At 53.1% G+C, this 15,464-nt stretch overlaps 1 protein-coding gene across 1 annotated transcript in view; it reads left to right on the forward strand.

Moving 5' to 3' along the window:
• HSPA12B (heat shock protein family A (Hsp70) member 12B) overlaps positions 1 to 15,464 on the forward strand; it is a 53,900-nt gene that overhangs the window by 20,597 nt on the left and 17,839 nt on the right. Inside the window, exons 7-8 of the mRNA XM_015414022.1 lie at positions 7,201 to 7,372; positions 9,900 to 9,986. Coding sequence (XP_015269508.1) covers positions 7,201 to 7,372; positions 9,900 to 9,986 — 259 coding nt within the window. The remainder of the gene's footprint in view (positions 1 to 7,200; positions 7,373 to 9,899; positions 9,987 to 15,464) is intronic.

The raw sequence follows: 15,464 nt of genomic DNA on the forward strand, positions 1-15,464 counted from the left end.
GTGTGAGCCGGAGGCTAAAAAACTGTGAGCTGACTCACACTAACTCAGCTTAGAGGGAACACTGGCGCTAAGAATGCCTCTCTGCTTGTGGACACACGGAGCGCGGCAGTGGCACCCGCCAGTTTGCACACGGACGGACGGACCGCCTGCCCGCCCCTCCCCACGCGCCAGAGGCTGGCATTTGCACAAAGCATGCAGGATGTCAGACGCCTCTCAGGCGCCCACCCCGCTGCCGTGGTTTTGGCTGCTCTCGGCTTACAGTTTCTGGATTCTCTCTCTTCCCCCTCTTCTCCGCCTCGGGCTTCAGCAGGGAGCCAAGCACAGCCGGACACGGGCAGGAACTATCAGTACGAAGGGAATGGGAGCCAGAACTGCTGGCGGAGCGGAGACACGGCTGCCGTGCGCCTGATCCACAGCTGGTGCCACTTTGTGGCCAGGAGCTTTCCTGCACGGTCCGTTTTTGGATCTCCCCGGCTTTCTTTTTGTAGAATCTTAGAATCACAGAGCTGGAAGGGGCCCGACAGGCAATCTAGTCCCACCCCCGGCTCAGTGCAGGATCAGCCTAGAGCAGTGATGGTGAACCTTTTAGAGGCCGAGTGCCCAAACTGCGACCCAAAACCCACTCATTTATTGCCAAGTGCCAACACGGCAATTTAACCTGAATACTGAGGTTTTAATTTAGAAAAAACAAGTCATACGTTAACTTAAAAGTTAGGAAAGCAATCCCAAATGCTTACTTAAAATTATTTGGCAGAGAATTTGACACTTTAATGATGGTCTGGGCCTGGCTGGGGCGATGGCACCCGTGCCCACAGAGAGGGCTCTGAGTGCCACCTCTGGCACCCATGCCATAGGTTCGCCACCACTGTCCTAGAGCATCCCTGACAAGTGTTTGTCCAGCCGCTGCTACAAGACCGCCAGGGAGGGGGAGCTCACCACCTCCCCAGGCAGCCGATTCCACCGTTGCAAAACTCTGACTGTCAAAAAGGTTTTCCTAAGATCCAGCCAGTACCTTCCCGCCCTTCATTTAAACTTATTCTTGCAAGTCCTCTCCTCCGCTGCCCACAGGAACAGCTCCCTGCCCTCCTCCAAGTGACAGCCCTCTAAGTGACAGCCGACGGTCTTCAGTAAGCAAGAGGGGTCCCCTTTCTGGAGCTTTGTCTCCATACCGATAGTGATTCTATCCTAGAATCATAGAACCATAGCGTGTTAGAGTTGGAAGGGGCCTTGAAGGTCATCTAGTTCAACCCCCTGCACCCTGCAGGAGCAGAGCCGAAAGATAGCCCTACAACATGCCCAAAAGAGGGCCGTCCAGCCTCCGCTTGGAAACGTCCAGCGAAGGAGCATCCACCACCTCCCGAGGCAGTCTGTTCCACTGCTCAACCACTCTCACAGTTAGGAAGTTTCTCCTGATATTTAGCCGGTATCGACTCCCTTGTAATTTCCACCCATTAGATCTAGTCTTGCAATCCGGAGCAAGAGAGAATAGATCCACTCCATCTTCTACATGACAGCCCTTCAGATAGTCATGTCCCCTCTAAGCCTTCTCTTTCCCAGGCTAAAAATACCTGAATATTTCAGCCTTTCCTCCTAAGACTTGGACTCCAACCCTCTCCCCATCCTGGTTGCCCTCTTCTGGACACGCTCGAGCTTGTCAGCATCCTGCCTAAAATGTGGTGCCCAAAATTCTATGTGGTTGTTTTTAGGCTGAAGTCCTCTCCTGGTGAGCTTGCCAACTCCAGGTTGGGAACTTCCTGGTGGTTTGGGGGCGGAGCCGAAAGAGGGTGGGGCTTGGGAAAGGGAGGGACCTCAGCTGAGGTCTGATGCCACGGAGCCCCCCCCCCAAGCTTCCATTTTCTCCAGAGGAACAGCTCTGTCGTCTGGAGGTCATCTGGAACTTAGGGTTGCCAACTTCCAGGGAGTGGCTGGGGATCTCCTGGGATTACAACAGGTCACCTGGAGAGAATAGCCACTTTGAAAGGTGGACTCTCTGGCATTAGAACCCGCCGAAATTCCTCCCCTCCACAAACCCCACCTTCCTCAGGCTCCGCCCCCAGAATCTCTAGGTCTTTCCCAGCCCGGAGATGAACACCCTGGTAACTCCAGGAGATCTCCAGGCTCCACCTGGAGGCTGGCAACCCTACCTCCTGGGGCCTGGTCCAATGTGCCCATGAAGCATACTAGACCAGGAGTGGCCAAACTTGTTTAACGTAAGAGCCACATAGAATCAGGGCTATTTTGAGGCAGGAACGCACAGGAACGGAGTTCTGGCTGGCTCCCGAGTTGGCCACGCCCAGCAGGAACTCATTAGAATAACAGGCCACACCCAACAGCAGAAACTCATTAGGATTGGTTACATTAGGGGTGTTTGGCCTAACATGCAAAGGAGTTCCTGCTCCAAAAAAAGGCCCTGGGTTTTGACAACAAACAAGGTAAACAGAATAAGAAGGGAAAGGTGGGTGTGGCTGGATGAGCACACTTCTGGTAACATGGGGGTGTGGCCTAATGGGCTAATGAGCTGTGCGGTCAGGGGTGTGGCCCAATATGCTAATGAGTTCCTGCTGGGCTTTTTCTACAAAAAGAGCCCTGCATAGAATACATGTCAGATGTCTGAGAGCCAATGCTCCCTCTAAGCTGTGGAGTCTTGTGAGCAAAAATTCTACTTTGTGAGCCACTAGCATTAAAGTTGTGAGCGAGCCATTGGGCTCCTGCATAAATTAGTTTGCTCTGGAGCCCCATCCTTCCTGAGCGGAGACAGACATCTGTGAGCTGGAGGCTAAAAAACTGTGAGCTGGCTCACATTGACTCAGCTTAGAGGGAACACTGGTCACAATGAATACTCCCTCTAAGCTGTGGAGTCCTGTGAGCAGAAATTCTACTTTGTGAGCCACTAGCATTAAAGTTGTGAGCGAGCCATTGGGCTCCTGCATAAATTAGTTTGCTCTGGAGCCATCCTGCCTGAGCCAAGACAAACATGTGTGAGCCAGAGGCTAAAAAGCTGTGAGTTAGCTCACACTAACTCAGCTTAGAGGGAACACTGTGCAAGACATGAAGAAATATTACCCTTTTTTACCGGGAAATATGCAAATTTGCTTTTTATGAACATTAAAGGAGACTGCCAAGAATAATAACAAAAGGGGTAAAAGCAGCTTTCGATGATGATATTTATTTGCCCAATGATATTTGTTTGGTGACGATATTTAGCTTCCCCCGCCACCCTGCCGGGAGCCAGACAGTATGTGTGAAAGAGCCACAGTTGGGCCACCGCTGGACTCGACTGAGCCAGTCCTCCCTCTGTGGCTCCAGCTGGGATTGGCGGCCGCTGTCCTGGGGCCCTTGAACTGGAGGCGTGGGCCCCTGAATTTCCCACAGTCTTCCTGCCAAGCATGCGCCCTGTCCTGGAGCCACGGACCCTCCCCAAACCCTCCAATGGTCTTTGCTTATAGATCCCCCAAGAGCACTACGGTCGGGGGCCCCAAATCTGTTGGTCATCCCGAGCCCCAAGGACGCCAAATGAGCTGCGACCAGGGCCAGGGCTTTTTCGGTGGCGGCTCCTACCTGGTGGAACGAGCTCCCGGGGGAGATCCGGGCCCTGCGGGGCCTTATGCAGTTCCGCAGGGCCTGCAAGACGGAGCTCTCCCGCCAGGCCTTTGAGTAGGAGCCGCCGCCCCACTATACCACCACCGTCATGGTTTCTTAAAGGACGCACCGACGAGGCCCGGAGGAAGAACCTGGAAAATGTAAAGAAGATCCGATAAGCCGTCGCCATTGGGCACAAATATCATGGGAGTACCATGGCAGGAGCTGGTCCATGGGGTCACGAAGAGTCGGACTCGACTGTGCGACTGAACAACAAAAACCACCTGGAACTGTGTTGATTCCATCTTGGATTTATGATATCTGTAATTGATTGAGCACCGTTGTTGGATGTTCTTATTATGTTTTATGTGTTTTAATTATGGCACGGCTAATTACCTTGCCCTTGTTAGCCACCCTGAGCCCATTGGGGAGGGCGGGATACACATGTGGAAAATAAATAAATAAATAAATAAATAAATAAATAAATAAATATCCTCTCCATACGTTGGGTCCGCCCCTCCTGTGCAGGACCCAGGCTGGAATTCTTGAATGGCACAGAGACTTCATGGGGGTGTGAAGAACTGACACTAGATACAGAGCTGGGTTTTGGGGGGGCAGCATCGTGTGATTTCACTGCTGGCCCGATTTCGAAAGGAAATGAGCGAAAGTTCCCAATGAAAAGAATAACTAAAACACGCATGTGATTTTTTACAATGAGGGGAAATGAAGGCAAACATGGTTGAATGTTTCCTGTTCGGCCCTTTCTAGATTATACTAAGAATAGCTAGTTTGGGGTTTTCCCCCCCTTTAATATAATTTTTATTGTTTTTCTTCCTACATACGACAAACCTATAACCTACAAAACTAAAACTACAAAGAGAGTAACAAGAACCTTTGATAAGGTAATCAAACGCTTTGGATAGATGTCTACCTGTTAAAAATTACATTCCGTTCTTTAAAATCTAATAAAAGCGTTCAAATGGAAAGAACATAAAGGCATTTTTGATATTACACATCTGGTTAATAATATGAGTAGAATAAATGTCAGCGTAGGGAATCTCAGATCTTTGCTTTCTTCTTAGCTTTGATTTTCTTCTTCTTTTGCCAAGGGAGATTTACTTTAAATGTTTTAGGAGCCGCAATTCCTAAATCCAAATCCGAGTCAGAGATTTCACCCAAAGACACGGAAGTAGCTGTAGAAGAATAGCTAGATTGGAGTCCCGTCGCCCGTAGAGACCAACAAAATTTTCGGTAAATTTTGGGTCCAGAGGGGCACCTTTAAGACCAACAAAGTTTTGTTCAAGGTATAAGCTTTCGTGTGCACACTTCTTCAGAAACGTGCGTGCACACGAAAGTTTAGATCTTGAATAAAACTTTGGTGGCCTGAAAGGTGCCCCTGGACTCGAACTCTGTTCTACTACTTCAGACCAACACCGGGGCCAATCTGAAAATGTTCACGGCATGAGCTTCGGAGAGTCAAAGCTTGTTTGGTCAGATCCAGGGGTCCTTTCCTGCAGGAGCGCACAGGAGTGGAGCTCCGGCAGTAAAGAGCCCAGGGGGCGGGCACATGCAACAAGCCCCACCCCCTGCTCCCAGCAGCCCTCAGTCAGAGCAAGAAGCAGCCAGGTAAGTTGCAGAGCACCCCCCTGGCCCCCTGGTCCAAAACAGTCCAATGGTTCCTTTAAGACCGTCTTATTCAGGTACAAGCTCTCCCTCCTCTGTGAGGACAGATCTGCACGTTCCCCCTCCCCCCCAATAGCTAGCAATCCAAAAGAGTCCAGTGGGGCCTGAGCGGTGGGAGTTGCCTTCTGACACACTTTCAGTGACGTCAGGAGGTGTGGCATATGCAAATGAGTTATGCTAATGAGTTATGCTAATGAGCCCCTGCACCTCTTTTTCTACGAAATGAACCCTGGTCAGATTCCAAGAAACATATTTGTCCCGGCTTGTCATTTTTGGCCTAACTACCCCAGGTGGGGAAATGCCTGGAGATTTTGAGGGTGGAGCCTGCGGAAGGGGGAGTTGGGGGAGGGGGAGGGACTTCACTGCGGTATATTGCCAGAGAATCCATCTTCCCAAGTGGCCATTTTTTCCGGAGGAATAAATCTTTGTTTCCTGGAAATCCATTGTAATAGCAGGAAATCTCCAGCCGTCACCTGGAAGTTGGCAACCCTATGAAACGGAGTGGTGTGGGTGAGGGAGCTATCTATGTCTCCTTGAGCATGGGGGGGGAATCTAATCCTTAGGTAGAGTTATTAGCTCTGACTGTTATTAGCTCCGAGTGAGAGCCAGTTTGGTGTACTGGTTAGGAGTGCGGGTTGTAACTGGGTTTGATTCCCCACTCCTCCACATGCAGCCAGCTGGGTGAGTGACCTTGGGTCACTTACAAGTTCTCTTAGAGCTGTTCTCTCATTAGCAGTTCTTGAAAGAGCTCTCTCAGCCCCGCCTCCCTCACAGGGTGTCTGTTGTGGGGAGGGGAAGGGAAAGGAGTTTGGAAGACGCTCTGAGACTCCGCATGAAGGGTGGGGTACAAATCCAACCTCCTCCTCCTCTTCTTCTGTGTAATGGTTAAGTGCACGGACTCTAATCTGGGAGAACTGGGTTTTGATTCCTCACTCCTCCACTTGCACCTGCTGGATGACCTTAGGCAAGCCATGGTTCTGACAAGAGCTGTCCTGGAAAGAGCAGTTTCTGTCAGAGCTCTCTCAGCCCCACCTACCTCACAGGGTGTCTATTGTGGGGAGGGGAAACTGCTCTGTGACTCTGCGTGAAGGGCGGGGTATAAATCCAATCTTCTCCTCCTCCTCTTCTTCTTCCTCTTCTTCTTCTCCTCTGAAACCTCAAGTAAGGCATTGCAGCTGAAAGCCACCTTGACCATACCTTAGAACATAAGAACATAAGAGATGCCAATGTTGGATCAGGCCAAAGGCCCATCCAGTCCCACACTCTGTGTCACACAGTGGCCAGAAATACCAGTGCCATCAGGAGGTCCACCAGTGGGGCCAGGACATTAGAAGCCCTCCCACTGTTGACCCCCCCAAGCACCAAGATGACAGAGCATCCCTTGCCCCAGACCGAGAGTTCCTATCTATACCTTGTGGCTAATAGCCACTGATGGACCTCTGCTCCATATGCTTATCTAATTCCCTTTTGAAGCCGTCCATGCTTGTAGCCGCCACCACTTCCTGTGGCAGTGAATTCCATGTGTTAATCACTCTTTGGGTGAAGAAGGACTTCCTTTTATCCGTTCTAACCCGACCGCTCAGCAATTTCATGGAGTGCCCACGAGTTCTTGTATAGTGAGAAAGGGAGAAAAGTTCCTCTTTCTCTACCGGCTCCTTCCCATGCATCATCTTATAAACCTCTTGGTATACCTGACCGTGCTTGCAGCCGGACACTCAGATGATCGGGTTGCTGCCAACAGCAGGTTGGGACATTCCTGGAGATTTTGGATGGAGCTGGCGAGGGACCTCCGCAAGATACCCTGCCCTAGATGCCACCCTCCAAAGCAGGCGTCACCTCCAAGAGACCCGTTGCAGTTCCAGATCTCCAGGTCCCACCACCGTGGGGGTTGGCCAGCGCATCAGATGACCATCTCCCCTTTTCTCTCTGCTCTCGCAGGCCGGGCTGGTTCCGTCGGAGAACCCGGAGCAGCTGCTGATCGCCCTGGAGCCCGAAGCCGCCTCCATCTATTGCCGGAAGCTACGGCTCAACCAGCTGATCGACCTCAGCTACAGGCCCCAGGCCAATGGCCTCGCGTCGGACCTGCCCATCGACTCCAGCTTCAGGCAGGGTAAGTGCCACTCCTTGCTTTCGAACGGCTAGGCTGGCAGGAGCTGGGGCCAGAGACAGGAGCTCACTCCGTCATGCGGCACTCATGTCTCGAACTGCTGAACTACCGACCTTCCGGCCTGCAGTTCAGCGTCTGAAAAGTACGCAGACGGAGAGTGATTTCAGCAAAGCGTACTTTATTCGATCAGGAACAAGGCGACTTTGGCCGGCTCGCAGGCCGGCTTATATCCCCCGAGAAACCGCCACCCAAAACACACACCCTGCTTCCCTATAGGTTATTTACAGTGGCCGAGAGTCCCATAGGCTCTCGGCCGGGAACCTAGCCCCCTGATTGGAGTGGGCTAGGATCCGCATAGTCCATTGTCTCTTGGAGCGAAGCTCGACGTTTGTCTCTGGACTTGTCTGGACTTGTCTGGACTGGATACACTACAGCGTCTTAACCACTTGAGCCACCGCAGCCCCTTGGGTAGTGAAGGGCGGGGTATAAATCCAATTTTAAAAATTCCACAGACAAGGTCCCACCACCAGGAAGGCCCCGCGGAGCCGTCGCCTCAACATTGTGGGCTTCCTCCAATGACTTTATGGGCTGTAAGAGCTGAATGGAACCTCCATGTTCAGAGGCAGTATACCCCTGAGTATGGCAATGGGGGGGAAAGAGATTTTTGCAGGCTTAAGAACATAAGAACATAAGAGATGCCAATGTTGGATCAGGCCAAAGGCCCATCCAGTCCAACACTCTGTATCACACAGTGGCCAGAAATACCAGGGGCCATCAGGAGGTCCACCAGTGGGGCCAGGACATTAGAAGCCCAGATGGAGTTGGTTGGTCAGCCCTAGAACAGGAATGCTGGACTACGTGGAAATTTTTTTGCCTGATCTGGCAAGATCAGTCTTAATCAGGAGACAGGTGCATTTCCCTGAGAAACGCTGATCCCCGATTAACTGCCGTCCCAATGTCTAGTGGCAGTGAGTTCCACGGGTGGGTTATGTATGTTGCAATGCAGAATCCCTTCTGCCAGATTTTCTCTCTCTGGCTGACTGTCCTCTGATGGAGCCTCTTTGCTTTAACTCCTGGGCAGCAGTAGTTTAAATTAAGATTCCACATCTGCCTTCCATTTCACTTTATTAGCAGAACAAACCCCATTTAATAAAAACTCTGATGGCTGCCCGTGGCTCCGCGGAGGCTGCCCTGCCTCAGCCAATCACAAGGGGCAGGCTTGGTGGAGCCGGTCTTCAGTCCTGGGGGAGAAAGGCGCTTGGGATGGTCCAGCCACCCCAGATTTTCTACAATCTGACTTGCCGGCTCCCAGACAGAGATTAGATTTGGGATCGTGTCAGGGTGGAATGACTTCGGATGTCAGGTGGCCTTGGGGTTAGGGTTGCCAAGTCTGGGTTGGGGAATTCCTGGAGATTTTGGGGGTGGAGCCTGGAAGGTGGAGTTTGGGGAGAAGGGAAGAAGAAGAGATAAGAGATTGGATTCATACCCCGCCCTTTGCTACCCGAAGGAGTCTCAGAGCGGCTTGCAATCTCCTCTCCCTTCCCCGCCCCACAACAGACACCCTGTGAGAGGTCGGTGGGGCCGAGAGAGCTCTGAGAGAACTGCCCTTGAGAGAACAGCTCTGAGAGAGCTGGTGACTGACCCAAGGCCACCCAGCTGGCTGCATGTGGAGGAGTGGCGACTCAAGCCCGGTTCTCCCAGATTAGAGTCCGCGCTCCTAACCACTATGCCATACTGGCCTCAGCAGGGTATAAGGCCATAGAGTCCACCTTCCGAAGCAGCCAGTTATAATACTGGGAAATCTACAGCCCACCTGGAGGTTGCCCAACCCTAAGGCCAACTGATCCCTGTACTCTATTCTGGGAGATCTCAAGGCCCCTGCTGGAAGTTGGCAGCCCTGCTGGGGGGGGGGCTGTTTCTTGAATACAGAAGCTTGTCTCCCTCCCATTCTGCGTGAGCTCCTAGTCACCTGGTCCCTGGGCCCCTAAGGGGATGGTGTTCTCTGAGAAGCGCTTTCCCCATGGGGACCAGGTCACGTGCATAGTTCCCTCTAAGCTGAGTTAGTGTGAGCTAGCTCACAGTTTTTTAGCCTCCGGCTCACACATTTTTGCCTTAGCTCAGGAAGGGATGGCTCCAGAGCAAACTGATTTATGCAGCAGCCAAATTGCTCGCTCACAACTTTAATGCCAGCAGCTCACAAAGTAGAATTTTTGCTCACAAGACTCCACAGTTTAGAGGGAACATTGGTCATGTGATCTTGGCCACCGCCCTCTCTCACCGGGGGGGGGGGGTGTTTCCCTGAATTCCCAGTGGGGCATTGTGTCCGTGGAGTATTTATAGACACGGAACAGGCCAGCGGATCCCCATGGCCTAGAAACCCCTGCAGTGTTTGTGCCCGAACATCCAGCGTGAGGAAGAACTCTGTGTGATCCGAAAGCTCGCCTCTCACGTTTTGAAGCAGAACCCATCCTCGTCTTGATCCCGGTCGGTTTCGCTTGCTTTTCTCACGTCCCGACTTCTTGTCCTGCAGCCCGAGAACAACTGCGACGTTCCAGACACAGCAGAACCTTCCTGGTGGAGTCCGGGGTGGGCGAGCTTTGGGCCGAAATGCAGGCAGGTAGGAGCTGGCGGGGGAACTCTGGGGTGGGGGGAGGCCTGTGCCCGTCCAAGGTAAAGGGACACGGGCCCATTCCCATAAACCGTGCATGGGTGGGTTTCAAGGAAACTCGAAGTGGTGACTGAGAAGCAGGGGAGGAAAAACCTTCTGTTGTCTATATAGCCGTGGTTGGGAAGTGGTTCGAGTACTGAACCAGGATCTGGAAGACCCAGGTGCGAATCCCCACTGTGCCAGAGAAGCTTTTGGGGTGACCTTGGGCCTTTTGCACACTCTCGGCCTAACCTGCCTCACAAGGTTGTTGTGAAGATAAAATGGAGGAGTGATAAATGGTGGAGAGAGCCAGTTTGGTGACATGGTTAAGTGCGCGGACTCTAATCTGGGAGAACCGGCTTTGATTCCTCACTCCTCCACTTGCGGCTGCTGGGTGACCTTGGGTCAGTCACAAGGTCTGGCACAGCTGTCCTTGAAAAAGAGCAGTTTGTGTCAGAGCTCTCTCAGCCCCACCCACCTCACAGGGTGTCTGTTGTGGGGAGGGGAAGGGAAGGGAGTTTGTAAGCCGCTCTGAGACTCCAAGTGAAGGGCAGGGTATAAATCCAATCTCTTCTCCTCTTCTCTTCTTCTTCCTCTGATGTGAGCCTCTTTGGGTCCCGGTTGTGGATAAAGGCGCAGTATCAAGGAAGTAAATTCATAAATAAACAAAATAGAATCGCTTGGCGGCTACAGATCAAGATGGGTAGCCATGTTTGTCTGTAGCAGTAGAAAAGAGCCAGAGTCCAGGAGCATCTTAAAGGCTAACTTTAAAGAGTCAGTTTGGTGTAGTGGTTAAGCATGCAGACTCTAATCTGGGAGAACCGGGTTTGATTCCCCGCTCCTCCACATGCAGCTGCTGGTGTGACCTCGGGTCAGTCACAAGTTCCTTCAGAGCTGTTCTCTCAGGAGCAGTTCTCAAGAGAGCTCTCTCAGCCCCACCTGGCAAACAAGCCTGAGTTCCAGCCAACATCTGGCATTTACCTCTGGACAGACGAACGTGGAGTCCAGAAGGACCTCTTAGCTGCGTGCCTAATCCCCCAGGGAGACCACAACACTACGCAGAACCAGTCAAATGCTACTTCCTGGACCACTTTTGTCCCCACCCAGACCAAGTCCAGTTTGGTGTAGCGGTTAGGAGCACGGACTCTAACCTTGGAGAACCGGGTTTGGTTCCCCACTCCTCCTCCACATGCAGCCTGCTGGTGTGACCTTGGGTCAGTCACAAGTTCCTTCAGAGCTGTTCTCTCAAGAGCAGTTCTCAAGAGAGCTCTCTCAGCCCCACCCACCTCACAGGGTGTCTGTTGTGGGGAGGGGAAGGGAAAGGAGTTTGTAAGCCCCTCTGAGACTCCAAGTGAAGGGCGGGGTATAAATCCAATCTTTTGTGAGTCACTGGTCACTTCTTCAGATTCGGTGGCTATACTGGGCTTCGCAGCCCAGTGGGGAAATGCCAGTAGGGGAAGGGTTACGCAACAGCTTCTCACTGGCTCTTTCGCTCCCTTGTTGCAGCCTTCAGGGCTGCTTTTCATACTCTTTTTGGAAGAAAAATCTATGTCCGTGTGGAGGGAAATATCGACAGATTTCCATTTGGCTCCATCTCAGCCCCTTAGAAAAGTGGGAAGGCGCGTGGCTTCCTTGGCAAGTCCTATTTGGAGAGAACAGAACTCCACCAGATAGTTGCTGTGAGTTCGGGTCTTCCCATTGCCCAGGTGGCTGTGTGAGAGAATATGTTGTGTGTAATGGAAAGGGCCGTGGCTCAGTGGAGGAGTCTCTGCTTGGACTGCAGGAGGTCCCAGGTCCAATCCCCGGTGTCTCCGTTTAAAAGGACCAGGCAGGAGGGGATGGGAAAGACCTCCGCCTGAGACCCTGGAGAGCTGTAAAGAGGGGCTGTGACTCAGTGGCAGAGCCTCTGCTTGGCATGCAGGAGGTCCCCGGTTCAATCCCCGGCATCTCCAGTTGAAAGGACCAGCCAGGAAGCGATGTGAAGGGACCTCCGCCTGAGACCCTGGAGAGCTGTAAAGAGGGGCTGTGACTCAGTGGCAGAGCCTCTGCTTGGCATGCAGGAGGTCCCCGGTTCAATCCCCGGCATCTCCAGTTGAAAGGACCAGCCAGGAAGCGATGTGAAGGGACCTCCGCCTGAGACCCTGGAGAGCTGTAAAGAGGGGCTGTGACTCAGTGGCAGAGCCTCTGCTTGGCATGCAGGAGGTCCCCGGTTCAATCCCCGGCATCTCCAGTTGAAAGGACCAGCCAGGAAGCGATGTGAAGGGACCTCCGCCTGAGACCCTGGAGAGCTGTAAAGAGGGGCTGTGACTCAGTGGCAGAGCCTCTGCTTGGCATGCAGGAGGTCCCCGGTTCAATCCCCGGCATCTCCAGTTGAAAGGACCAGCCAGGAAGCGATGTGAAGGGACCTCCGCCTGAGACCCTGGAGAGCTGTAAAGAGGGGCTGTGACTCAGTGGCAGAGCCTCTGCTTGGCATGCAGGAGGTCCCCGGTTCAATCCCCGGCATCTCCAGTTGAAAGGACCAGCCAGGAAGCGATGTGAAGGGACCTCCGCCTGAGACCCTGGAGAGCTGTAAAGAGGGGCTGTGACTCAGTGGCAGAGCCTCTGCTTGGCATGCAGGAGGTCCCCGGTTCAATCCCCGGCATCTCCAGTTGAAAGGACCAGCCAGGAAGCGATGTGAAGGGACCTCCGCCTGAGACCCTGGAGAGCTGTAAAGAGGGGCTGTGACTCAGTGGCAGAGCCTCTGCTTGGCATGCAGGAGGTCCCCGGTTCAATCCCCGGCATCTCCAGTTGAAAGGACCAGCCAGGAAGCGATGTGAAGGGACCTCCGCCTGAGACCCTGGAGAGCAACTGCCAGTCTGAGTAGGCAACACTGCCCTTGATGGACTGAGGGTCGGATTCAGTACAAGGCAGCTTCTTGAGTTGAATCAAGGAGGCTGCAGTTGATGAAATCGTCTGCCACAGTAACAGTTGTTTGGTTTGAGCCCAGTGGCGCCTTTAAGACCAACCAAGTCTAGTTCCGGGGCTAAGCTTCCGTGTGCATGCTCGGAAGAAGTCCGAAGAAGTGTGCGTGAGCACAAAAGCTCCTACCCAGAGTGGAAATTCGTTGGTCTTCAAGTTGCCGCTGGACTCAAACTTTGTTCTGTCGCTTCAGACCAACACAGCTGCTCACCTGGAGTTATGTTTGCTTGTCTACTTAATTCGTCTGTGCCCAGGAGTCATTCCGTAGAAAAAGAGGTGCAGGAGCTCATTAGCATAACTCATTAACTCAGCCTGAGCCAACCAGCCACAGCCTGCAATGCAAGGTCATCTGGGTTGGAATCTGGCCGGCCGCCCAACATCAGATAGAGCTGGGTGTCATCTGCGTATTGATGACACCCCAGCCCATAACTCCGAGCAATCTGGGCGAGGGGGCGCATATAGATGTTAAATAATATTAGGGACAGCACTGCCCCCTGAGGCACCCCACACTCAAGAGGATGCCTCCAAGACTGCTGTTCCCGTATCGCCACCCTTTGTCCCCGACCTTGCAGGAACGAGGCAAACCATTGAAGGGCGAACCCCTGAATCCCCACATCGGCAAGGCGGTGGGCCAGCAGCTGATGGTCAACCGTATCAAAAGTGGCCGACAGATCTAACACCAGCAATGCCGCCACACCGCCTCGATCCAGATGCCTACAGAGGTCGTCAGTCAGGGCAACCAGAATAGTCTCTGTCCCGTGACCCGGGCGAAAGCTGGTCTGAAAGGAATCCAGGACTGAAGCGTCATCCAGAAAGCCCTGTAACTGTGTCGCCACTGTCCTATCAATTTGCCCAAATAGGGCAAATTGGAGATTGGATTTATCCCCTGCCCTTCACTACCCAAAGGAGTCTCAGAGCGGCTGACAAACTCCTTTCCCTTCCCCTCCCCACAACAGACACCCTGGGAGGGAGGTGGGGCTGAGAGAGCTCTTTCCAGAACTGTTCGTTTTCAAGGACAGCTCTGACAGAACTATGGCTTGCCCAAGGTCATCCAGCAGGTGCAAGTGGAGGAGGAGTGGGAAATTGAAACTGGTTCTCCCAGATTAGAGTCCGCGCACTCAACCACTACACCAAACCGGCTCTGGGGGAAGTGATCTCCGTAGTCTGGAGACGAGCTAAAATTCCGGGGGATCCCCAGGTCCCACCTGGAGGCAGGCGTCCACAGACTGGGGCGGCTCACTTTGCCCTGACAACGTTCCCTCTAAGCTGTGGAGTCTTGTGAGCAAAAATTATACTTTGTGAGCTACTGGCATTAAAGTGGTGAGCGAGCGATTTGGCTGCTGCGTGAATTAGTTTGCTCTGGAGCCACCCTTCCTGAGCGAAGACGAAAATCTGTGAGCTGGAGGCTTAAATACTGTGAGCTAGCTCACACTCACTCAGCTTAGAGGGAACACTTTGCCCTCACCCCTCCCCTCTCCCAAAGGCTGACCATGCCTAAGGGATTCTGTTTTTCTTTTATGTATTCAATTCTATTTTATTTATCTGCTTCCGTGATCTCCCACCCGTCTCCCCGCAGAGAGCCCAGAGTGGCTTACAGTCTTCCCCTCTCCTCCACGTTAGCTTCACAACAGCCCTGCGAGGTAGGTGAGGCTGAGAAAATGTGATTGGCCCAAGGTCAGGGTTAGAGGTTCAGGGACCTCTACAGCAGCGAGCATCAATTTAGGCACCCTGCAAAGAATTAATGTGGACACAGAATCCATCGAACTAGGCTTTCACGGTCGCGGATGAGGCAGAGGTGTGAAGGTCGCTTTGCTCTTTGTCTGGCAGGGGGGCTCCTGGGTCCCCAGAGGGCCTCTTGGCAGAGGATGGGGGGTGGCAGGTGGGGAGCGACGCTCCCTCTACGCTGCGGAGTCCGGCGAGCAAAAATTCTGCTCTGTGAGCTGCCGGCATGGAAGTTGCGAGCGAGCAGTTTGGCTGCTGCATCGATTAAGTTTGCTCTGGAGCCCTCCTTCCTGAGCCGAGGCAAAAAAAACGGTGAGCTGGCTCACACTGACTCAGCTTAGAGGGAACACTGGTGGGGGGCCAGTATTGTGCTACCGGACTTTACGCCTCGAACCCATGCGCTCCAATCTTGCGGGCGAGCTGTGTTGAAGGGCAGCAGCAGGCCTGGTCCGGACACGGTTGCCATTGTGCACGTCGGGACTGGCGGGGTAGAGTCAGCATCTCCCACGGTCTCGCTCATCGGTCAGCGGTGGAGCTGCGTGCTTTCAGTCGCCGCTCGGCGGCCTAGCGGCACATCCCATCCCATCCTCGTCGCCACTATTGTGTAGTGGGTTAGCCGCACGGAAGACCCGCTGAGGCACGCATGATACCCTGCACGCATTACTGGTACACAACAAAGACAAACGGCCGGCTGGCCAACTATATACACACCTGGGGACACACCCCTAGGTCCCGTTGGTGGGTTTAAATCCCCCGCCACAGTCCCAT

This window comes from Gekko japonicus, unplaced genomic scaffold, assembly GCF_001447785.1.
Source record: "Gekko japonicus isolate JY-2015 unplaced genomic scaffold, Gekko_japonicus_V1.1 scaffold2662, whole genome shotgun sequence".
Classification (NCBI taxonomy): Eukaryota; Metazoa; Chordata; class Lepidosauria; order Squamata; family Gekkonidae; genus Gekko; species Gekko japonicus.